At 46.2% G+C, this 24,452-nt stretch overlaps 1 protein-coding gene across 13 annotated transcripts in view; it reads right to left on the minus strand.

Moving 5' to 3' along the window:
• Positions 1-24,452, minus strand: part of ZC3H18 (zinc finger CCCH-type containing 18) — a 53,961-nt gene that overhangs the window by 18,301 nt on the left and 11,208 nt on the right. For 10 of the 13 annotated variants that reach the window (XM_090062302.1, XM_090062313.1, XM_090062312.1 and 7 more), the window contains exons 3-9: positions 21,837-21,921; positions 18,065-18,213; positions 17,674-17,766; positions 16,701-16,858; positions 14,977-15,009; positions 13,277-13,403; positions 11,812-12,104 (exon numbers count right to left, since the gene is read on the minus strand). In XM_090062302.1, the coding sequence (XP_089918428.1) occupies positions 11,812-12,104; positions 13,277-13,403; positions 14,977-15,009; positions 16,701-16,858; positions 17,674-17,766; positions 18,065-18,213; positions 21,837-21,921 (938 nt within the window). The remainder of the gene's footprint in view (positions 1-11,811; positions 12,105-13,276; positions 13,404-14,976; positions 15,010-16,700; positions 16,859-17,673; positions 17,767-18,064; positions 18,214-21,836; positions 21,922-24,452) is intronic. The other 3 variants (XM_090062309.1, XM_090062307.1, XM_090062314.1) reach the window with 1 other exon arrangement.

Consider the following 24,452-nt stretch of genomic DNA (forward strand, 5'->3'; position numbering starts at 1 on the left):
CAGACACATCTCACTTACCTAACTCCTTTCTTTAACACATGCCTTACCCAGCCCGTCCTATGCTAACCTTTTGCCTGGTTTTAGTTAGGTATCTGGTCAGAGTTAACTTTTTGGGAAAGAGTGAAGCAAAGGAGTGAAACACTTTGGTCTTCTCTATGTCACCCGTGTCAGCAACGAGAGGAAGCTCGGGGAAGGTGTGTGTCCTTTACTGAATGCAGGAGGCAACCTAGTGACAGAGGATGCGGGAAGGGCTGAAGCACCTGATGCCTTTTTCACCTCTGTCTTCATAGGCAAGGGCAGCTCTCAGATTACTGCATCGGGCAGCAAAGCTTGGGGAGGAGGCGAGCAGCCAACAGTGGCACAAGAATGGGTTAAGGACTATTTAGAAAAGCAGGAGGTGTGCAAGTCCATGGGCTGGATAGGATGCACCAGAGGGTGATGAGGAAGTTGGCTGACGGGATTGCAGACCCTCTGGGCATTATCTCTGAAAACTTGTGGCGATTGGGAAAGGTCCCAGATGATCAGAGAAGGGCAAATCCTTAAGAAAGGGAAGGAGGAGGATCCAGGGAACGACAGATCAGTCAGACTCACCTCAGTTCCTGGGAAAAAAAGAGAAAATCACAGAGCAGGTTTTCAAGGAGTCTGTTTCTAAGCACCTGGGGGAGGGGAAGGCGATTAGGGACAGTCAGCATGGATTCACCAAGGGCAGGTCATGCCTGACCAATTTAATTGCCTTCTATGATGAGATGACTGGCCCTGCAGATGCAGGAAGAGCAGTGGACATGATACATCTTGACTTAAGCAAGGCTTTCGATACCATCTCCCACAACACTCTCACAAACAAGCAAAGGAATTACAGGCTGGAAGACGGGACCGTAGGGTGGACGGAGAGTGGGCTGGAGCATCAGGCTTGGAGGCTAGTAGTCAATGCCTCGATGTCTAGTTGGCAAGCCGGTATCAAGTGGAGTGCCCCAGGGGTTGGTCCTGGGGCCAGTTTTGTTCAGCATTTTCATCAACAACCTGAAAGATGGGATGCAGTGCACTCTCAGCAAGCTTGCAGATGATACGAACCCAGGGGGAGTAGTAGACACGCTGGAAGGTAGGGCTAGGATTCAGAGAGACCTCAACAAATTGGAGAACTGGACCAAAAGAAATCTCATGAGGTTCAGTAAGGAGAAACACAAAGTCCTGCACTTAAGAGGGAACAATCCCATGCACCAGTACAGGCTGGGCAGCAGCTGTGCAGACAAGGACCTTGGGGGGGGGAGGGGGCGGGCAAAGGACAAGAAGCTGAATATGAGCCAGCAGTGTGTCCTTGATGCCAAGAAGGCTACCGGCACCCTGGGCTGCATTGGTACAAGTGTTGTCAGTAGGTCAAGGGAAGTAATTATTCCCTTCTGTTCAGCACTGGGGAGGCCACATCTGGAGTCCTGCGTTCAGTTTTCGGCCCCCCCACTACAGAAAGGATGTGGACAAATTGGAGAGAGTCCAGCAGAGGGCAACAGAAATGGTTCAGGGGGCTGGGGGACAGGACTGGTGAGGAGAGACAGGGAGGAACTGGGCTTATTTGGTCTGCAGAAGAGAAGATGGAGGGGGGGACTGAATAGCAGCCTTCATTTCCCTGCAGGGGGGCTGCCAAGAGGATGGAGCTGGATTGATCTCAGTGGGGGCAGATGACAGGACAAGGAGCAATGGGCTCAAGTTGCAGCAAGGGGAGTTGAGGTTGGATATTAGGAAAAATGCTCACAAGGAGGGTAGTGAAGCACTGGAACAGGTTACCCAAAGAGGTGGTGAAATCTCCATCCTTAAGGGTTTTTAAGACCCAGCTAGACAAAGCCTTGGCTGGGATGATCTAGTTGGGGCTGGTGCTGCTTGGAGCAGGGGGTTGGACTAGATGCGACCTCCCGGGGTCCCTGCAACCCTCATATCCTATGATCTTTTATTTGCTCTTTTCCTGTTAAGACCTAGACTTCTATTTGGAGGCATTTATAGACCCTTTCTATTGCCTTATGTCTGCTGTTAATTGCAGCTCATTTACATATTCACTCTTTCTGATGTTCTCCTTACATAGTCCTGCTGTTTTACAGTTATCCTGAATCACAGACCTTTGTTTCTGCTTTTTGCATTACTCCTTTTTGATTTTCAGATCCTTAAGAGTGCTGATAGAGCCAAACCTCTCTTACTGTGTTTCTCATCTTTCTTCTCTTGTGGGAGGGTGTGTAGCTGAGCTAACAGTCTACTTAGTAGCAGCCAGCTATTCTGCATGCTTTTACCCCTTTGATTATCTTCCCATGAGAGCCATTCTACCAGTTTCCTGTGTTTACTACAGGATGCCTTTTTTAAACCAGTTATCTTTGCTCTACTACTCACCCTCCTTCCTTGTCTTAGGTCAGTGAGTCTCACGACTGTTTTCATCTGACTAACCTTCCACCTATACATTTTAAAGCATTATCCCTCTTAGCTGGTATCAACTCTAATAGCTGGTGCCATGGTCACTTCTGCAGCATGACCTGGACTGTCCAATGTCCTGCCATGCCACTTTTCCAGGTGTCTGGGTAGAGTCCTCCACTAGTCAGGTCTTGCCTTCTGGATATACTCGTTTAGCTGCCTAAAAATGCCTCATCTACGTCCTTGTTCCAAGCTGGTTACAGTCGACTCCTGGCCTTTTGTCTCTTGTATCTCTACCTTTCAATGCGTGTTTCCTATACTTCAGGAAAGACTATGCATAGTCTTAATATAATACAACATCTCTGTTTTCCTCCCTTGTCCGCCCTTCCTGAAGGAACTCTACCTTCCACATCAATATTTCAGCCCTGCTTGTGATACCTATTATAACAGCAAGTCATAATACAACAGCAGTTACTCTCATGTTCATCCATTTCAAACAGGCTGTCCGTGCATCATGTGTCCCAAACATGGATCATCTAACAGAGGACAACAGGGCCCAATATTCATATCTGGACTAGGTCTGAAGGCCACAACCGAGTTACAGCATACAGCAGAACGGTACAAAAGAAGGCAGTCCCCTGCCCAAGAGTGCCAATAGCAGCGAGACATGAGCCATGAGAAAGGCATCCTCTTCCCCACTCTGGAGGCACAGAGAGGTGACACAACCTGCGCAAGTCACAGAGGGGTTCCTTTGGCACAACTCTCTCCTAGGTGGCTATGGGAAGCGGGGCTGGTGTAAAAGTGTGCGGCCATGCAGTTTAGGTCTTACCCTGTGGATCTGACATATCAGGCCAAAACTAGGTCAACTGAAAATCCTCTTAACTGTGCAAGGACTATTAGATCTCAGAATTGGAAGGCAGTAAGCCAGGACCACAGAAGATCTTAACTGAGGGGCATTTTGCCTTTCTAGAGCGTCCCCCGCCTCTCACAAATAGCCTGCAAGGGACTCCCTTAAAAAACACAGAAGTCACCAACTACAGGCACTGTAACCACCCCATTTCTGCCTCCGCTTGAGTCCCCGATCAAGGCTCACATTCCCTTAACGCAAGGTTGTCAGTTGTGGCCGTGTTGGTCTAAGGGCATAGGAAGGCAAGGTTCTTTGGGTAGACGTGATATATTTTGCTGCACCAACTCAATAGTTGGAAAAAAGATCTTTGCAAGCTTTCGGGCATAGACACCCCTCTTCAGGCATTGGGAGATGGCTGCTGTTATGTGTTCTCAATGCAACTGCTTGCTCATGAAGTCGGGAAGAAGCAAAGCCAACCGCATACACCCGTCACCTAGTTTCGTACGGATTACACTCCCGGGACAGGGCTTTTCCTTCCCCTGCGGCGGGAAAAGAAACCCACGCCGAAAGCCTGGGTTTTGCATGTGCTTCAGTCTGACTCAGTGATGAACATGCAGTCACCCTACTGTCAGGAGGCAAAGGCAATGCTTCGGTGAGGGCTTTTCCAGCTAGCCTTTCCGCAAGAACGACCTGCATACTCACTTGCAGCATCACGCAATAAACTTGCTCACCTCTGTACCATCAGCGGAAGACAGTGCAACTGGTGACATCTTGCAGCAAAATACTAGTGGTACTTCAAACAAACCTGTTCAGTCTGTATTTGCTTAATAGCTACATTTCAATTGCACAATTAAAAAGCTTTTGTTTAAGAGAGACTTTCGAGGCAAAGCACACACGATCTTCCTGCTGTGTCTTCAGCTGGGTTTGTAGGCATTCACAGAGAGGCCACGTAGTGGAAAGAGTCATCAACTTGGTGCTCTTGGCTCAGTCCAGATAGATAATCAATACCAATTGGGAAAACTCTTGCATGACCTGGGGGGAGGCCAGGACACAGCAGTTCAGCAGATCTTTCTCATTGCTAATTGTTTTGCAAATCTCACAAGTCATTTGTGAAAAAAAAAAATGAAACGTGCCACAACTGACTGGCTTCCAATTTTGACCATGGCTTTTACTAAAAGGATGCAGACCAGACTTGGCTCTGGAAGCGAAAGGAGGCAGGAAAAGGTAAACGCAATTGCTCTGCAGATCAGCACTGAGCCAGCTTACTCTGCTGCAAATCAAAGAAACCACTCCGAGGACTTGAAGCATGTCACTTAATTCCAGCAGGAAATTAAAAGGGGAAATCTGGTCTCACGCCCCAAGTTTGCCTCATAATGTATTTATGCAAATTATTACAAAGCATTTCTAATCTTATCCGGAAAATCATCCGGACAGAGAAAGTGCCTGCTTCCTTCCTTCCCCTCCCCCAGCACAGGTAACACACATCTTATCACCCAACAACAGCTGGTGACTCAACTCGGCTGCAGGCCTACTGTTCTGAAGTGTGGCTACATTTTAATTTTTGAAAGAGGAAAGTCCACCACTATTAATTTTAAAGGATTGTTTTCTAGCAGGAAAGTAAACTTTGCAAGTGTCGCTGACATCAGCACAAGTTTTGCAGAAAAGCAAAATGGAATTTTACAGCAGGAAATGAAGTCAAGGAACTTTAGGAAACCAGTGGTCAAACCCAGGTCTTCAGGCACAGAAGTTTAGCAACCCTCCTCTCCCCCCCCCCCCCAAAAACAAACCAACCAAACAAACAAAAAACCCCAAAAAACAAATTTGAAGCACTGCACGTATGTGTTACCCTAGGTTTTATATCTAGCACAGTAACGGGGATTAGGATCTTTAAAATCCTGTGGGTTGTATTGGCAGCTACTCTTTTTTTTTTTTGCAAACCAAACTGCATCCAGATGATTTGAAAAACCTCATCCTTTAAGTGCTAACATTTCTGACTTGGGGAACATGACTGCCAAGATGAAGGAGATGTTTCAGTCCAAGGGAGAGCGAAGTTGAGTCACAGCTGGAAGGTTTTCTTCCAAACCACAGGGGACCGACTTCAAAATGAAGGGAAGAAGCTGCTCTCATTCTGGAGTATCTGACTCTCTTCCCAAGGACCAGATTCCGGCTCGTGGGTATAGGTATGTGCCTGGAGGACTGCACGTTTGACTCCTTAGATCAAAAGCCTGTGCTATGGGGGTACAAGGGCACGGTTACTCTGCCTCATTCTTTACAGTCATTTCACGAGAGCCGGCAAAAGGAATCTTTCTAGCAAGTCCAGCTTTTAAACAGCTACCAAGACAAAAATGTATTCCCTTAGATCTACCCTTAGTCACGCAAGTCAGAGGCAGAGCCTCCCTTTACACATACACAAGGGCTTTGCTTTTTACAATGCAAGCAGAGGGCAAACCTGTACGAGCAGCAAGCCTTTAAAGGGATGATTTTTGCTACAGCCACTCAAGATGTAAACCCCAGCTCATTGTATCATTTACATAATAGGGTAAAATCCTGTTACCAGCTACAGTTAAATCCTTTTGCTGCATTTGAGATAATGCTTGCTGTTAACATACAGTCATTTTTTTTATTGGGGGGGGGGGAGACTAAAGACAAACAGCTAAACAGATGTGGCTAATCAAGCTTTATCAGGAGCTAATTAGAAGAGCCAACAGTGATCAAAGACCATTAGAAAAAAAAATTAGCAATTCTTACAAAAAAACCAGCTTTGCCAGTTTGCAACAGCCAACATCTCTGGCTCCTGAATCACGGTCTGTTTAGATGGTGCCCCTCCCTTTCGGGATCAGCCTTGTTCACATGCTCTCCAGACACTAGGTAACCAGGTACATGTTGCAGGAAGGTTTAAATGTGCAATTCCACTGTTCCAGAACGTGCCCAATAAAATACCCTGATGAAAGTCACTTCCCTTTAGTGTCCCAAGTAGCCCCAAACTGTGTTAACTGGATCACACAATTTCCTCCTTGAAGAAAGCATAAATCTTGTATTTGCCTCATTGGATCTGGATCTTCACAACGTTCCCTAGCTGCAAGGTGCATGCTGACTGCATGCCACGGTCGGATAAGGGTGTACAATAGTTCCCGTTTTATTAACCGGTCACAACAGAATTTATGAAGTTTAAGGCCCTACGTGAACTTACTTTTCTTTAAGGGAGTCACCACAACAGCCAATGCTGTCCACTCCTTCCCCAGCAAACCTCTGACTTCCTGCCTTATCTTTTGCAGCCCTTGAGTTAATACTTTCTCCTGGTCTCACTGCCCTTTTCCTGGCAGATGCTGACCTTTGTCTCGATTGCACACACCTTTGTCATCTCGCACCTGGATGACAGCTGTGCAAGGTACCTTCGCACAAAGCCATTAAGGAGAAGAGTGTTTGAACCCATCTCTGAGCCAAGTGGGCTACCATGAGCTCATCAAATGTATTCTCTGCCCTCCTGGCTGTCCTTTCTGGTCTCCGAAGCTGCCTCTCTCACAGACCAGTGGTTTTTGACTTGTGGTCCGCACACTATGCTTAAGGGGTCCACAAAAGATGGTTATGATCAGTCAAAAGTATGTGAATACCCACACTTATAATTCAAAGGGGTCCGCATCTCCATTCAAAGTTTTTTTTAGGAGTCCGCAAATGAAAAAAGGTTGAAAACCACTGCTATAGTGCATCAAATCAAGTTTGGAAGGTCTCCCAGAACATCCAAGAGATCAACCAAAGCTCTGGGATAAGGTCCCTAGCTAAAGGGACAGGCTTCCTCAGCAATGAAGGATCACAGACCTCTCTACCCTCTCCAAACAGGCAACTCATCCCTTGGGGAAGGAGCACTCACTGCCTATAGCTGACAAGTACTGCCTTGCTCTTCCCCGAGAGCATTTCTCTGTTGTCTTGTATCCAACACATTGACAGCAAGCTCTTTGGGACAGAGACTGCCTTTCTGTTCAGTTCCTGTAAGCACTTAGCACTGAAGGGGTCCTGTTTCACAAGAGGAGAGCTCCCAGGCACTAGGATAATGCAACAAAGGAATGAATTGCTCAGCAGATCAGCTGTGTTTCTAAATCCCACTGAGATCCGCAGCAGGATGGAGAACCTATGCAGATCAGTTAGAAGAGTGGAGCATTTTAGAGAATCACAGACAGGCAGGGCTGGAAAGGACCTCAGGAGGTCACATCTAGTCTAACCCCCTGCTCAGAGCAGGACCAGCCCCAACTACATCATCCCAGCCAAGTCTTAAAAACCTCCAAGGATGGAGAGTCCCTAACCTCTCTGGGTAGCCTGTTCCAGTGTTTTACTACCCTCCTGGAGAGACAGTTCACCTACTATCTAACCTAAACTTCCCTTGCTGCAACATCTGCCCTGTGCCTTAGCTGGTAGAAAGGCAAATATAAAAGGTAATCCAAGAAATGGGCAGAACTGCACTGGAGTGACTGCACTGGAGAAACCTTCACAGAGTCGAATGAGTTTCACAGAACCCCTCTGATCCCCACCAAATGCTTTACATAACAGCGAGATACACAGCAGTCCAAAGGCCAAGAGGGCATGAAGCTGGCGTTCTGCACCCAGCAAACACTCTGGCAGCCTCAGGCCTCCTTTCGAGATGGAGAATGCTGATCAAGTAATGCAATTATCCCTCTCTCCGGTCACCAGAGCCGGTCCTCACTCGTTTGGTGCTCAGTGCATGGACTGCCTAAGGCAGAAGGTGGGACTGTGCCAGCATTGCACTCACACTAATGTTTTGGAGGACTATTCCTCATGCAAGCTGGAAATGGGAGAGGGGAGCGTAAATATATTTTTGAACCCATCCGCCTTTAAAGCCTATATTAGAGGAGCCTGTCGAGTAGCCTCTCCTTGGAAAGGAAAAGAAAAGTTACAGCCAGCATCATGTGCGTGGAAGAGTGTTGCAAGGAGGTCCCCCTTCACTTCTGAGCAGATTTCTAGTCCTCGGACCAATCTACAATTTCCTGTTCCAGCAGAACTGAACCATTATTTTATAATGTCCTTGCTTCTTCAACTTGTCTTTCAACCTCCCAGTTACAGCCTATTTGTAGGCTTCTGGAGGTGGGGGAGAGAGCAGGAGACTCCTGCGTTAATGCACTGAAGGCTATTTACTTGCAACTACAACTGCCCTGGGTACAACTGCAGCACTGATCCTTAATAGTTCAACAACTGTTTAATACCTCCTGGCATGACTGCTGAAAGTCTGAGTTTTCAAAGGCCTTCTAAGGGGTCCACAAAAGGGGCCAGTCTCAAACAGGCTAAAAAGGATGGCTGTTCACATCCCAACTGAAGACACTGATGGTACAACGTACTGCGGCTGTGCATGGAATGCTACCCAGCCACCGGTTGCATAAGGAAGCGCGTGCTCGCTTGGAACAACACCACCGCTTCGCATCATGCAGCCATGTGACGCAGGGAAGTACTGGATGTCATGAGCCAAGAGCCACAGAAAGGCTGGAATTGCCAGCCATTGGGATCTGACAATTAGGGAAAGCACATGAGGCTATAAATGGATTCCAAGAGGGCAGCACGACTTCCACTAACCTGCAGGCTTCTCCCTGGTAAATATGAATCAAATTCAAAAGAGGTTACACATTAAACAGAATTAGCAAGAGGCTTATTTCTAGAAGGCTAACGCACTAAAATAGAAGTCTTAGCTATAAATAGTGCCAAGTTACTCAGAGATAAGAAGGCAGGGAGTTGGCGAGTCCCTGGTGGGTCACTATGTGACGCCGGGTGAAGCTTGAACGGCCGGTACAAATCATCCTGGCGTGGAGACAATTTAGGAGGGACGCTGGGTCTGGAAAGGCAGAGCAAAGCCATTGCTTAAATGAGACAGCTGTAGGAAAGAGAAAGCATTGGGGGGGACGGGCTGCTGCCCTCAAGGGAAAATTAGCCCTGTTACTTCTCAGAGCTGGGCTTCTCCTTCTGGCGAACAGGACTTAAAGGAATTGCTTTTCATTTACTTTTTCTGCTTTGGTGCATCTTACTACTGACAATTCCCACCCCCCACGTAGTGTAGTGCATGTGGATGGATTAAGTGGGATTCTGACAACAGGACCTGGGGATCGGTCTTATTTTTAGATCAGATTTTCCTCAACAGGAGTATCGTCTCCATTGGAAACAAAAAACATCCTCAAATAGCTGGACACTGTTAAATGCATCTTTTACTCCACTCCCTTGTAGAGGCAGTGCTGGGCACTTTGACTGCACTTCATTTGAGTGCTTGCTTCATTTTCATTACTTTTACAATGCTTGAAGGGTGCTTATGCCCAAAATCTTGCAAATAATTTGTTTTTGCAGAAATCTAGTTGGTTTAATAAAGATAATCAATCACCTCTACCATGAGGTCCAATTCCTTTTGCCTCTAGACCAATACAGCTACAATGTGGATACCTGCCTCATTGAGAGCACTTTTTTGTTATAAAACTTCCATGTCATGTACAATAGCAATCACTCCACTGTAGCATAAAAACCCACCTGACCCCCAACAGCACAGTTTTTATGTTTTTAAGCCACCTATAAAATAAAGCCAAAGTGAGCAGCTGCTCCTGGCTTCCTACAGCACCTTCACTTGAACTTGCACAAATTACTTCTTGTACCAGCCAAGACTGGAGTGGATTTGAAATACTGGCTTTTCAACTAGTAGTTCTAGAAATAGCAGAATATCGAGCCAAAAAACAGCCAAACAGAGGAACTGTCCAGATGAGCAGTGTTTTCCATTAGGCAAAAGCAAGGCCATGAAAAACAAGAATTTTCCCTCCCTGTGCTTATCACAGGCAGACCCCAAGTATGAAGTTTGGTTTAGACATGCAAGATCCAGCTCTCAGATCACTGCGCTCCTGTTTAGGGGAACGGGCTGAACTGCACCCATGGAGCATGTGTGATCTCAGAGAACTGGGAGACAAGGCAGCTCAGTCTCCTTTCCCCATTCAATCTACTGCCTCAGTCTTCAGACTGATATCAGTCATCACAGCTGGTGATATTTAGAGAAGCAAATCAACTTGCATCACTTCAGCCACCAAACAAGGATAGGAATCAAGAAGCAGTCGTCATCAAGTTGGTCTGAATGTGAACCTTAGCCGCAACTAAGATAACAGAGCTGCATGAATAGCCCTTACTTAGAACAGAGTATTCAACTTGACAAATACGCCCAGGCTAGCACAGCCCTGGACCACTTCTTATACATTTGGGTGGGGAGGAGGATCCCAAATGAAATGTCTTCCTGTTAGAAAACAGGCTTTCATCAAAAATCAAAATGTCCCGATCAGGGGAATCCAAGCCAAAGGGTTAAATTCTAGGTCTGATGAACATTAATCCCTGCACCCACCTGAAGTACATGGGAATGCTAGTTCTCCCAGTCCTCTTCTCTATGATGGGACCAGTCCCAGAGCATGTTTCTATGATGCAGTGTACTTCCTCATTGCCCCCACCTCTCCCTCCCATGGCCAAGAGGCACTAGAGTGACCCAGTAGCCACCAAGAGAGACTACCACATCTCAAAGATGACTTAGTTCTGAGTTTTTCATGACCCCTATTTCCCCATGCTGCTTGGCCAGATTCCATCTCCTACTAATACCTCCTCATTTCTAAATCCCAAGGTTTTTCTTCTGACCTCTGCATTCAGCAAGCAGCTTTGCCATCTCAACATTTCCCACCCCCAATTCCAGGCAAAACAAAGATGGTGCAACAGCAGGATTTCCAATGTGCTGCAAATGCCATTTTCAGCTTCAGTATATAGAGGGGTTTATAATTAATCCAAATGCACTCGGAAGTTACTGTGGGCATGTATTGCCTAACTGACCCTCAGGGAAGCAGAGGCATGGGAACCACAGACCAGATCAGCTCTTTGCTCTACCTAGTCCACTATTCTGTCCCTATCTGTGACCAGTGCTGGAGTTTTTGGAGGAAGGTGAAAGGAGCCTGCCAGTCAGCAAGTCTGAATGACCTGCCCTACATTAAATCTCATCCTCACTTATAGTCAAAATTGCTTTAAGCCCTGAAGCTTGAGGCTCTATAGCCTCTCCAAGCCCCACTCACTTCTTAGCATTAGCTTACTATACAAATACCTAGTCCATCCTTGAATTTTGCCACGACAGTGACTTGCCAAATCCATAGAAGTCAGTACTGGGCACAGAGCTACAACTCAGGTGTCCTGCTTATGAGTCCTGCACTCAGACAGCTGGATTCCCAAGACGCACACATTAGCATCATGCTGGTTTCTGCAGCCTGGAGCAGGCCAGACCTCTCACAGGGGCAAAGTAAAAGACACGCAAAATCCTACAACAGGAAGCTTAACCTGTCTGCTCTACTCACAGCCAGCTGCTGCAAAAATCCCCCAAAACACTTGTTGCGTTTTAGCTCCACTTAGTGGCCAGCAAGCTTCATTTGAACTGCACATTCCCAGTGATCAGTGCAGTTGCACTGCTCCTCCTCAAGAGCAGTATGAACCAGAAAAGCATAGCTTCCTGCCTGCTTACAGGCTGCTCTTTGCTTAATACCCCACAAGTAGAAAGGCACAATAAGGGAGAGCCAAGCACATACCTTGGTAGCTGCGGTGACCGAGGTTTGGACTTTTCTTTCTCCTTCTCCCGCTCCCTCTCTCTGTCCCGGTCCCGGTCGCGGTCTCGATGCTGCCTGTCTTTCTCGTCCCTCTTGATGCGCTCCCTCTCACGTTCCCACTCGTCTTTCCTCCGCTGGCGCTCCTTGTCGCGCTCCCGCTCGCGCTCCCTTTCTCGCTCCCGCTGCCGTCGCTCCCTCTCCCGCTCGCGCTCCCGTTCCCGCTCACGCTCGCGCTGTCTGTTCTCTCTTTCCCTTTCCCGCTCTCGCTCTCTTTCCTTGCAAAAAAAGAAAGAGACAGGATGACATTTCTGTACCACTTCTGCGAGTGCATTGCCTCCAAACAAGGTTTTGAAGTCTTGGATTAGACACCGTTATCCCAGCTCCCCTAGTTACAACGCGACATTGAGAGGGGGGAAATGGAGCCTGTGCACCATGTTTCAGGATCAGCAAAAAGAACTGTAAGAACATGCAGCATTAGATTCACCCCCACTGTAACTTCACCAAAGGCAACAGGCACCCAGGCTGAATCTGGTTCAACCTTTATCCCTTGAGAACCAACATCACCAGGTACGTGGCTGTTCAGAAATGTTTGTGAAAAGAGCCTCTGAGCATACTACTAATCTGTCATATTATAACTATGAATTTTGCAAGTAATTGCAAGAATTGATACTGTGCCATAAAAAGCAGCAGCAAAGACAGGCCACTGTCTGAGCATCACTTCTGAAGAGTCTTACAACTACCAGTAAACAAATTAACGGGTCTCTTCTGCCACTGCAAATCTGAGTGTTCAGCAAAATTAGTCTTTCTGAGACGCTGCAACAAAGCTTTACTGCCTTTCCACATGTCAAGGACCGTTTTCAATAGAATACTCAGCTTTCCCTCTTGTGTGCAATAATACAACCCGAGGAGACTGCATCTGGTGCTCTCTCTAGAGACTACTGTTCTCCCTCTTCCCACTGAATCAAACACCATACGAAATTCCAAAGCACAATGTGCAGTAAGTCTCAAATACCCATTTATCTCAGTGAAGTCCACTAGTATACATGATGGCAGAGATGCCTAACTCTAACACTCTCATATAGCCTGGTCTTCATTTAAAACCTTCCTTTGGTTCAATCTCCAAAACGCTACGCATGTCAAGTCAAATGTCTTAAAAAAAAAAGACAGCTAATACCTGTTGCTGGGTGCAGCAGTGAGTTTTGCTTTACTGAAGAAAAAGACCATCAACTCATCAGGACAGGCCTGTATGACCGTCTTGTCTGGCACACTGTACATTGCCAGTGCTCAAAAAGTCAAGACTGAATAATTGGAGGTAACCAAACCATGATGCATACAAGACAAGAGGGGGAGGTAGAGAAATCAACAGATTTTGATATAACATACTGGAAATGAAGTTGAATGGACTCCTAAATCAGCCAGAGGAGGAAAGTTTAGACAGGCGGATTACCTTACTTACTCTGTAGTTACGATATGGGTCGGGGTCTGTATACTGAACCCTGAAGTTCTCATATTGCCCACCACGCCAGAACCGTTCTATATCATAATCATAATACGGATCTGTATAGGGATCAAGCCTGCAATGACAAGCACAGGAAAGTTAGATGGGTAAATCTCACCTGCACGCTGCACTTACGATGAAGATGCTACACAGTCTAGATCAGGTGTGCATGCTCACATACCAAGAGGGAAAACCCTGTTCAAGAGTACTCCCTGCCTAAAATGGCTTATTCGCTCTGCATCTTGGCAGGGGCACAGAAGTCTTCCTTTCAAACATTACAATAAAATGAAAACTTTAGAACAGGCACAAAAGCTGCAGTTCTGATGAAGAGGACACAAAGGAACGCCACAGGCCAAAAGTAATCTATTCAACTGGGGTAAATCTGGAGAAATCTAGAAAAAATTTCTGGCCCATCTATTTGGACTTTTGTGCAGTTTCTCCTCAGTGCATGCATGTGGCGCCTATCAAGGACCATATAGACATTAGAAGGAGAATAGGTCTTAATCTTCTACTGTTGTGTCAGCGGGCTGAGCGCATAGCACTTGGGAATGAACAGGCATTTTTGCAGTTTTCTACTAGGGGATAAAAATGCAGTCCCTGACATCACTTTCCTAAATGTTTGAGGTCATAATGCAGATACTGGAACATGCAGTTTGGATTTTCCAACTGAAAAAGTATCATTTTCCACTGTGAACACATTCACATACACTGCATACATGCATAACTGTGGAGGTGTGCAAGAGGATGATCTTTTGGGGTATGAGTCCAAAAGCCTCCAAAACCTTCCCTGTGAGAAGGTTTTTACTAACACTACTTAATGCAATTTTTCAGCATGTGCCCAACAACAACTAATCCCTGCCAACCAGATGGGATGGGGGGCGGGGCGCATAATAACCACTTTACACAGACAAGGAAAAGGGTATGGAGCTCCAGTAACTTCCAAGGCCACAGAAGGAGCTACTGGCAGAGCCAAGATTGGAAATCAAAGGCTCCTTTCTTCAGTATCTCACATGGAGGTAGGAAGAATAAGAGTGTTCCCATTTAAAAACAGACGTTACAAGAAATCTAGGGAAGCGTGAAATTCAACTGTTGTACTGGAAGCTACGACAGCACATGGATTTCAGTACTTTTATGTGGCTTAAGATTTCCACTTTTCTGCTTGACGTGATATTCAAGGCAATAGTAAAAGGACAAAGGTGATTCCTAGATACTAATGATTTAATAGAGGCATAAGTTATCAGGACCATGCCAGGTGACAAATGCAATTCTAGGTCTTAGACCATTAGCAGGAATGGGTTCAGTGACTCTGGGTGTTCAAAACTGCAAACTACTGCAAGACAGAAGTTCTTACTTTTCATTCCACCCTCAACCCCAAACTCCCTCGTCCCTTTCTGTAATACCCATTTGTCTGTCTGTATAATTTCATTTGTGAAAACAGGCACAACTGCTGTGCCTTCTAAGTGTATTTAAGGAAGAGGCTAACTTAATTTAAAAACCTATTTTCCAAACGTAGTGGAATCCAATCTAAAACGTGCACACCATCCATTACTGGGACAACCATCTGTAGCCAAGGAAGTTTTAAGTACAATGGAAGAAAACAGGGTATTTTCTTACAGCTGGTACAGTACTGAAAGCAAAGACCTGCTTACCCATAATTAACGTTTTCTTTGATGTCCGCCTCCCTATAGTTTTTCAAAAAAGAAAGAGGGATTTATGAACTATTTTGTCATCTCCATCTGTCACAAGACAAGCAATATCATTATCTGAAACACCAATGGTTAATATTTGCCACGAGATGCCACCTCATCTCGTACAATGAATATAAAGGTGAAAAAAAAAAATCAGATGTTTTTCAACTTTAAAAATGAATGGCTTGACTATGAATGTGCATGTTATTTCCCATAGCATTCTTTCTGAGGACTTTGATGGTCCCCTTTTTAAACACTTGACTCATTTTAGCTTTTAGTACTTTGGCTGGGTTCCAGAAGTTAAGCATGTGCTATGCAAGGAGAGCTCAGCACCCACAAAACAGAGCTCTGACCTCAAGCAGAGCTTCTGGGCACTATAGCAATATAGAAAAATAAGTCACCCAAATACTTATTTAGGACAGGAGATTTATATTGTGTTAACAGCGAAACTCTCAACCCAGACCTTGAATACATGACACACTGTTACACATGAGGTACAGTCAACCTGCAAAATATTAGCGAGAAAGCAAAAAGGTACATTGGTAAGATTTTTCAGAGGAGGATGAGAGCAAGGCCCAGAGTGACCAGTGTTAGCTTTTACTCTATAAGCAGAAATCTACAGAATTAGTTGCAGGACTTCTTCCCTGGTAAAATGGAGGAAAGGGTGTTCAGTTTGAGTCCTGAGCCAATCTAAGCTTAGGGAGCCAAGTTTAGCTTGCCTCTCTTCAGTTTCCATTTCTTTCCCAACTCAGACAAGGGACATTCAAAATAGCTGGAACCAAGGCTCGAAAATTCACTGCCCTATAGCGTGGAGGAATCTTTCCATGGCATGCATATATGCATGGTAGGGGTGTGGGGAGGTGGAGAAACAGGAGGCTCACCCATCAGCTCCTACAGAACGCAAGGACTTTTTTTTTTTTTTATATATAATTACATTACTCGTTTTTATAGCTACTAAAAATCCTCCCGAAAGTGACTGCTTCCAGTCACCCAAGCGGAATCAGATCGAGGTCTCCATCACTCCTGCTGACTTTACTGCACGCTTCGAGCCTCAGGCTTCAGCTACTTCCCTTTGTATGGAGACCTACCCCTACAGGGAGTCTCAATTGTGAATAGGTTAAGCCTCTTGGCTAAAGTCCTAACAAGTGCTTTATCTAGGACCAGCACCACAGAGTGTGGTCCACACCCAAAGCCTATCTGTGGCAACAGAACTCCCCATGGCAGAACAACTCCACCTCTTGTGTGGACATGGTTTCTACTGTCACCCCACAGCCAGTACATTTTCCCTGCTGGTGGTACAGCTACTGGAGCACAGCCACCAAAAGCATACAGGCATGCAGATACTAGGAGCTGACACCTTCTCTGTGCTGCCAGACCAGGTAAGTGTGGGTACAGCCCAAGGAACAGGGCTAAAACACTTGAAGGAAAAACTGGTGTTAACCTGGAACTACTCAGAGGCGTCTCAAAAGGAACAGTGGAGCCAGGTTTTTTGCCTGTGGTGTTTCAGCTGCTGTCACACAAGCTAGTGTGATTCTCAGAGCTGTATGTACTGCAGAGCTTGAAGGAGAAAGTCAGACCTGGCCATAGCACCAATGTGTTTGGATTTGATCAAGAACACAGGCTGAGGTTATTTCCCACCCCTCCACTCCAAAAAGAAAGATGGCAAGCACAAAGCGGGCTCTTACGCTGGATCTCGGACATCTCTTGTGATGCGATAGTTCCAGTCCCGGAAAAATTCATTCTCCTTGTCAAATTCCCGCTCATCCTCTCCAATGGTCACTGTAAACCGCTTCTCCTCAAAATCTGGCTCCTGTTCTTTTCTCATAGTTGCCTTTTTTAACACCTGCCACAATGCAAAGTATAAAAGCAGGCTGAAGGATGAACATCAGGGCACAGAGAACAAGTGTTAGCATGCTGACAGCACCACCCCACTCAGAAAGGACCTGCTCAAAAGTAACCCTCCCTCTGCTGCTCAGTCCCCTAAAGATGCAGGATGTCGATGTTTTCCAGGACCAGAATATGTACACTTTATTATTTTGTGAGCTCAAATGATGGATCAGACAGGGAGACTGGTGTGATCACTGAAAAGCTCTTGGAAACTTAAACCAATGCCTCTGTAGATGAACACTGTGAGCTTTATGATGCAAGTACCACAGGGGGGGCTTACGCAAGGGGAAGGCGGGCACAAAAACTCACTGGACCTGCTTAGAAACAGGCAAATAGTTGAAGTGGGGGTTGACTTTGGTAAGGCTGGAACTGTGCATGAGTTCTCTCTTCTAGCTAATGTTGATAAGGAAAAAAAAAATGTGCTGGACGCCAGCTCTTCATGGTCAGAAGAGTGATGTGGGGTACAATATAAAGAGGACAGTTGGGGTAAAGGGCTTCCCAAAAAAACAATGCTAAAAAAATGTAAAAAAAGATGTTCCTGGCTTTCATCAACAGGAAAAATCTTGTACATTTCAAAACTAAAACAGACCCAAATGAGGCACTATGCCCTCATCCTTCTTTACACCATCTCCAAAGAGGTGAGAGAATACAGCAACCAGAAAGAAAGTCCTTCTCAGTGGCTCCGAATACATCAGCCATTGTTTCGCCACCGAGGAAACAGACCTGCTGGCTTGAGAGACAGACCACGTATTGCAGAAGGAGCAGTTATACCTCTTTAGCATGCCGGAGCCCTCTTTCCCAGGCACTTTCTGTTGGAGGGTCTGGAGGGGGTGGAGGTAAAATTTCATCTGCTACTGGCCCACCCTGTTAGAAGAAAAGAACAAGTTGGAATATGAGACATCTGCAAACATTAGCACAGGCTGTCCCACAGAACTCTGTGAACACCCTAAATCCAGGGTAGACTTGCGAAGTTATGGCCATTTATTGGTGGTTTCACAACATATAAACCGCCTTCTTAAAATGAACCTATCCCGCAGGCCTGTTTGATTTTGCTATACTACAGGCCAACTTAGTAAACCCTTCAGCCCCTGTAGAACAGGTGCAGATCAATTCAAGCAAAAAAGAGCAGCCTCTCCGAATGTGTAAACTGCTGCATTCATACCCAAGGGTTGGCTGGCATCAGTGGGTGAGGGCCGATGGGAGGTGCGCCGTTGGGGGAGAAGGGGTCTGGTTTGGAGATCAAGGAGTAGTTCCCTTTGTCATTCACACCAGGATGGATAAACCTACAGTTCATTCCCCAAGTGCAGTGACCTGTAGTGAAAACAAAGTCCAGTTAAAGGCTCCCACACAGAATAGTTGAACACCTCAAGATGACAGCATCTACTGCAGCTGCAGGGCTATCCAAAGTCCCAGGGGATAACACTGCAAGACCTTTTCTCTCTCTCTAACTCCCTTTAGGAAAGAATTCAACTGCAACACTAGATAAAATGAAAGGGAAGAATCTTGTTTTGGCAGGTTATAAGAGATTTATACGCGAAAAACTATCCAGTGAGTTCTGCATCTCTGTTTCATACAAAAAACTTGGAGCTGGAACTCTGTGATAGATCCAAATGACAAGACCTGAAAAGAAGTGTAGAAGCAGCAATTCAAATCAAATACGTAGCGCTGTGGTGCATATAAATTGGGGTTCCTTTATTCAATCAGTTCTGTGCACTTGTCAGAAAGTGACAGGAGGGGAGACCTTTTTGGGTGGGTGAGGGGGGCGGGAAGAAGAGGAAGATGACAATGCTCAGGCCATTACAGTTTGTTAGTTGAAACAGTCATACCTTGCCAGTAGGGGGTGGGAACTCAGGTGTTTATAACAGGACACAAAGCTAGTTTGTGCCTCTGGATTTAGCCCAGGTCAGCAGGTGACAATACATGTCTTTCCCTGTGGCAGCTGGCATGAAGTCAGATGCTGTGATGCAAAGACCTGGTAGAAACCCTATGGAGACTCAAGCCTACCATTCCCTGATGCAAACACTGAAAGTGATTAGGCCACCGAAAATTAAATTTCACTCATCCCTACAATTGATCCCTCCAAGGCAGGGGTGAGACTTTAGAGTTGCCTCCAGATGAGCGCATGGCACCACAGATGCACCTGTGGTGCCACATACTGCATGTTCAGCTGTTTTCTGTGCTGCAAGGGATATCCAGGGGTCACCAGGACCTGGGGGAACATTTGTTCACCAGAGCGCCCCAAGGGATGACTAGGTCGAACGGTCATAAACTCCTGCAAGACCGTTTCAGGCTGGACATAAAGGAAGAATTTCTTTACTGTCCAAGCTCCCAAGGGCTGGAACAGTCTGCCAGCAGAGGTGGTTCAAGCACCTACATTGAACACCTTCAAGAGTAAATTGGATGCTTATCTTGCTGGGATCCTATGACCCCAGCTGACTTCCTGCCCTTTGGGCAGGGGGCTGGACTCGATGATCTCCCGAGGTCCCTTCCAGCCCTGATGTCTAGGAAATCTATGAAAAAAACCCGCAAGAAAAAAAAGTGGACCAATGCACACAACGGCTGCATGAGCTGTGTAAAGCTTGAGCCTGGCCAGCTGGAGCTGCACTCTACTCTGCCACCGCTGCAGCCCCATGAGGCCCCCAGCACCCCAGGTAAGGCTGCTGGGGCCAGCCCAGTACTGGCCCCAGCCTTTCCTACCCCACCCGGGGAAACCTACTGCACACCAGAACATGTGTGGCACAGGTGTTCCTCAGGGACAGCTAGTGGTGTGCCACCACTGCTAGTTGTCCCCAGGGAACCAAATGTCCACATACGTCTGGACGCAGCCTAGGAGGGCAACATTTGGAGCAAAGTTATATCGCCACTACCCACATGCATCTATTCTGTGTGAGGAGAGACAGCCCAGGAGCCAGAATGCCTCTCCACCTTTCAGAGCACCGTGGCAACAGCAAGCTTCTGTACTCCCTGTTCTCTGTGTAATTTAACCAGTTATTCAGGACTTGCGTGAATACCAAAAGTGTTAACAGATCTCCTTACAGAACTCTTAAAAAACAGACCAGTCACCAAGAAAAAATATTATGCAAATACTTCCAGTAAGATATTTGACAGCTGACCACTGGAACTGTTAATAAAAAGAATCGAGGGAGATGCTTCCTGTTTCTGATTTAAATATGCCAAGTGCAGCAGTTACTCCTGGCAATTAAGAAACCTTTGTGTGCATGCCAGGACAGCTGCTAATCATACCATTTGCACTATTTCACAGAAGCAGCCACATCCAAAGTGAACCAGGGTGGTTATGAGACACTATTTTCAAACCTATTTCTAAGCAACAACCCAGCTATATCCCAGCAATGTCAGCCAGCAACCAACCTGCTTCTACAGATCTCTCGCAAGGTGGAAAGAAAGCAGGAGCCTCCTGCACCCAGTGGAAGCTGAAATCCAAGGAATGTACCTGTGGCAAAACAGCTCGGCATGATGCAGGCTGAACTTTGACACACGGGCACAAGGTAAGTGATCAAAATAATTCCATGAAGCGTGGGAGGAAAGACACATTAAACATTACGAAGAACGAAGGAAGAAACTGTGCTTGCTGAAGAAAACACGCATCACATTCAAAGAAAGGCGTAAGTCCCACCCATCCACGTCACTACCGGATTCATGCCAAGGGGCATGTGAAGAACAATTAGACACAGGAAACCTTCCAGGAAAAGAGGTGAGCTAGGCCAAATGCTCGTCTCTTTGGAAAACCCCATCCCAATTCCCTGTGTAGTTTTTACTAACTGAGCAGTGACCCAATGGCTTCTGATCATCTCTCTCTTTAGCTATATGGTTAATAGCAACAGCAAATTAAAACTGAATCAGGTCCTTTTTTTAATGTACTTGAAGCCTAATCTTTACATTAAAAAAAGGGGGGAGGGTAGCAGGGGAAACTCTTTTAATATTCCCCTTCAGGTTTTACAATAGGAATGTGTTAATACAGTGTTAAATTTTGTTCAGATCATCTCTAGGATTATTTGAAATCAAAAGTTAAGAGAAATCAAGAAGAGGGGGAAGGCACAATTCTTTTTAATGCAAAGCCAAAAGACCCTAAATCTGTTTAATGAAGGTTACACTATTATCTGCTTTAAATAGGTCTCCATTTCTGAGTCTCTACCCAGAACAGCATCCCTAAATCAGAGGATTTTTCCAGCCAGCTGCCAATCCCAGGGGCCTACACTATACAGAGTGTCATTCCTCACCCAATCAGACCTGATGTCAAGCTACCTTTGGGCTGCTCTGGAATTTGTGGCTTTCCATTCATATCAACTGGACCTCTACACAGCCAAGGCAGACTCATATCAACAGATGCACACCAGAAAATGTCTGTCGAAGCAGCCATGCCGAGAAGAAAGGAACATGACATGTCCAGTTACTATTTTCAGGGAAACTCATCAATTCCAGACTTAGCCTCCGTAAGAGGTCTTTCAATAAAGGTCTCTCAAGGGAAGAAATTGAACCCTATTGTTTGGGATTTAAAAGCAGCCCTTAGGATACTGGACTGGAGGGAACAATTCTCTTCTGGCTGGGTGCCGATGAGACGTAGCCTAAGGAGTGGTTTTCCATTCCCAAATTAGTATGGTATAGCATTTTAACAGCAGCTTAAGCAATATTTGATTATCGGAATTGACAGCTTGAGGTTCTTCTTTCAACCTGCCAGAAAACACCAGCAGTTTTCTTTTCATTTGCTGCAAGCGAGGCATGCCACAGCTAAGGCAGAGCAGTTTGTATGCATTTTGCATGCTGGCAGTTTGTGAATCCACCCAGGAAAAGAAAGACGATACTGAGGGATGTCTGGGACACTGAGCATCATATGACCTGCAGTCTTGCAGCTGTACACTGACCAAGAGGAGTTACAGAGTGCCTGGTCTACTCCCAGGGACGCAGTATATTGTTACCTTTCATAAAGAACCGGCAGGTGGGACGTGGTCTCACTTTCCTATCATTGGGATCTTTAACTTCACCTTCCTCCAGATCATCATCCTGAGAAAGGAAGAAAAAGATGCTTAAGACAGTCAGGTCACCATGACAACCCCCCCGCCCCACACACCTTTCCTCAAACCATACCCACAATATATTCAAAACAAGTGAATATCAAAGGCATTGAGAATGGATCCTGGACAAGACGTCACGGAAATTAAGTTTGAAGCTGTGGTACTACAACTGTGTGCAAGGAGGGTATCAGCTCTATAATTTATGGAGGACAGTGGGCGCTGGATGCAGTAAGTGCAGCTTGGTACAATAACACAGATAAGGCTTCAGATTTAAGTTGCAGCTTTTTAATTAATGTATGCTTTAGTTAACCGAGACAAACCCCCGAGTGGGTACTCATACGTCATACCAATTTACCTTCCATTACTCTATCAATCTAAAAACACTACCTCCTCCTTTTTTTAAAAAAAAAAACCAAACACAACTTGTGGACACAGACAAGGTCTGAAAGCATGACTGATGGGGAGATGCACAGCATCTGTATTGGATCTCCACATTAAGGTCTGAAGGATAATGCGCGTTGTAATAACCACTAAAAACTGCCTTTTTACAGCATACAGATGACAGAATCTCATGAACAGCTTTCAGCAAGGAAGCTGTATCTACTGCTTTGGGAAGTCCCAGTGGCAGCAGTTAAATACAAAGGTAAGGGTGGGGTGTTGATCATTGCATATAAGCGACTGGATGTAAACTGAGAGCTACAGCCCAGCACAATGCACTCGGAAATCTCCTGTGGAAGACTGAGCATGCGAGAGCTCTCTGGGACTGCCTTCATGAGCCGTCATAGCAGAGGACCAGACATCAGAATATAATCTATGAAATTAAATACACGTGCACAGAACCAACTACACATAGCTTCAGAGGACAGGCATTTGTCTGTATTCTCCCAGGGGAAATCCTTACTAAGAAAGCTCTTGCCCACTTGATTGTGGCAGGTTTGGAAGGTCAAAGGGAGCTTAAATAGAGCGAACTGATGGTGGCAAGTGCTGCAGGGGCACAAGGCACTTGCACCCTCAAGAAGCTCTTCAACTTCCAAGGCTATGTAGCATTGCCCCCTTATCTGCCTCAGCTTTCTTCCCCAGGAGGCACAAACATTTTCACGGTGGACCACATGGCAACAGAGAGATCATCTGGTGGATCCATTCCCTCCCAATAGGGAGAAGAACATCCCTGCGGCAACAACTGCAATTGCTTAGATGGAAAAAGTTGTGTTGGGAAAATGTTTTATGCCTTTGTATCAAGTTAGCAACTAGAAAGGGGAATCCATGGGCCAGCTGGAAATAAACAGCGGGTCTGCGGAGAGGTGGGTTAACAACTGATTCTACTATATTCCTGCTGAAATCCAATACAAGGCAAGCTCTCCTGAGTAAGGGTTCATTTCTGAGATGCCAACAGAGGGCATACACATTTAAAATAAGCCTTGCTGCTAACTTGTTCCTAAAACCTAAAAATGTGTGCAGATTAAAAATGTAGACCTTAAATGCTCCTGAGGACATCATCATCTTGTCCCTGCCTGAGCAGGAATTATTTTGTTTTAAACTCTAAAAATCTGCAGCCACAGGGATTGTGTCTCTGCCCTTCCTCACCCCCCACATTGCTTGTAGAAAGCCCAGCACCATCAAGTCTATCCAGCTCCCTGACTCCGGCTCTAAGGTGCTATTCACAGTGCCAACAGCAATACAATAACATAGTTTAAAACCTTTGGATTTCCCGTGTATGCCTGGCATTCATCCTATAGGAACTGTCACAGCCTGGGAGGTTAATAACATTATACCTGATGTGACAGATGCGAGCACCTGGCTAATTAATGTGGTGCCAACAAGCATCCTTTGGGAGCCAGGGCAGAAGCAGTGCCCTGAAGCTCTGGAGACCCTGTGCCCTTGATCAGCATCATTGCTCGGGGGCTCTGCTGACATAGCCATAGCAGCAGGCTCTGTTTTCCAGGCCTTGCAGCCGGCAGATTTTCCAAACTATGAAGCATCTGGCACCTAAGCAGTTGAAACTGTAACACAGAACAAAGCAAGCTCCCTGGCAGAGATGCTCTCAGCTGCCTTCTGGGAGATAATCTGAGCTTGAAGGGGTGGATGGCAAGAGGGACAAGCCAAGTTCGTGTTCACAGAGTAGACTGATGTCATCAGTTAGGCCAGGGGTCAGCAACCCCTGGCACATGTGCCAAGCATGGCATGCGAGGCCATTTTGCTCAGCCCACCACTGCCAGCCTGGGCTCTAAGCAGCTGCTGCCAGCCACAGAGCCCAGGCTGCTCCCAGCAGGTGGCTAGGAGGCCACAAGCCCTGCTGCATGCAGACAGGGCTCCATGGGTGGGCTGCAGCTGGGAGGCTCCAAACAGCTGCTCTCGGCTCCAGCACTTTGGTGCTCCTGCACCTTCCAAGGTACACATTGTGGTTTTTTCGGCACTTTGGGCAAAAAACATTGCCTATGCTTGAGTTAGGCCATGTGCTCGCTCTGACTGCAGCTACTCATGTTAAAAAGAGGTATGTCAAAAACTCAAACAAGGCAATCC

The sequence above is a fragment of the Crocodylus siamensis genome, chromosome 9 (assembly GCF_052110815.1).
Source record: "Crocodylus siamensis isolate JL-2025a chromosome 9, ASM5211081v1, whole genome shotgun sequence".
In the NCBI taxonomy this organism is placed as follows: domain Eukaryota; kingdom Metazoa; phylum Chordata; order Crocodylia; family Crocodylidae; genus Crocodylus; species Crocodylus siamensis.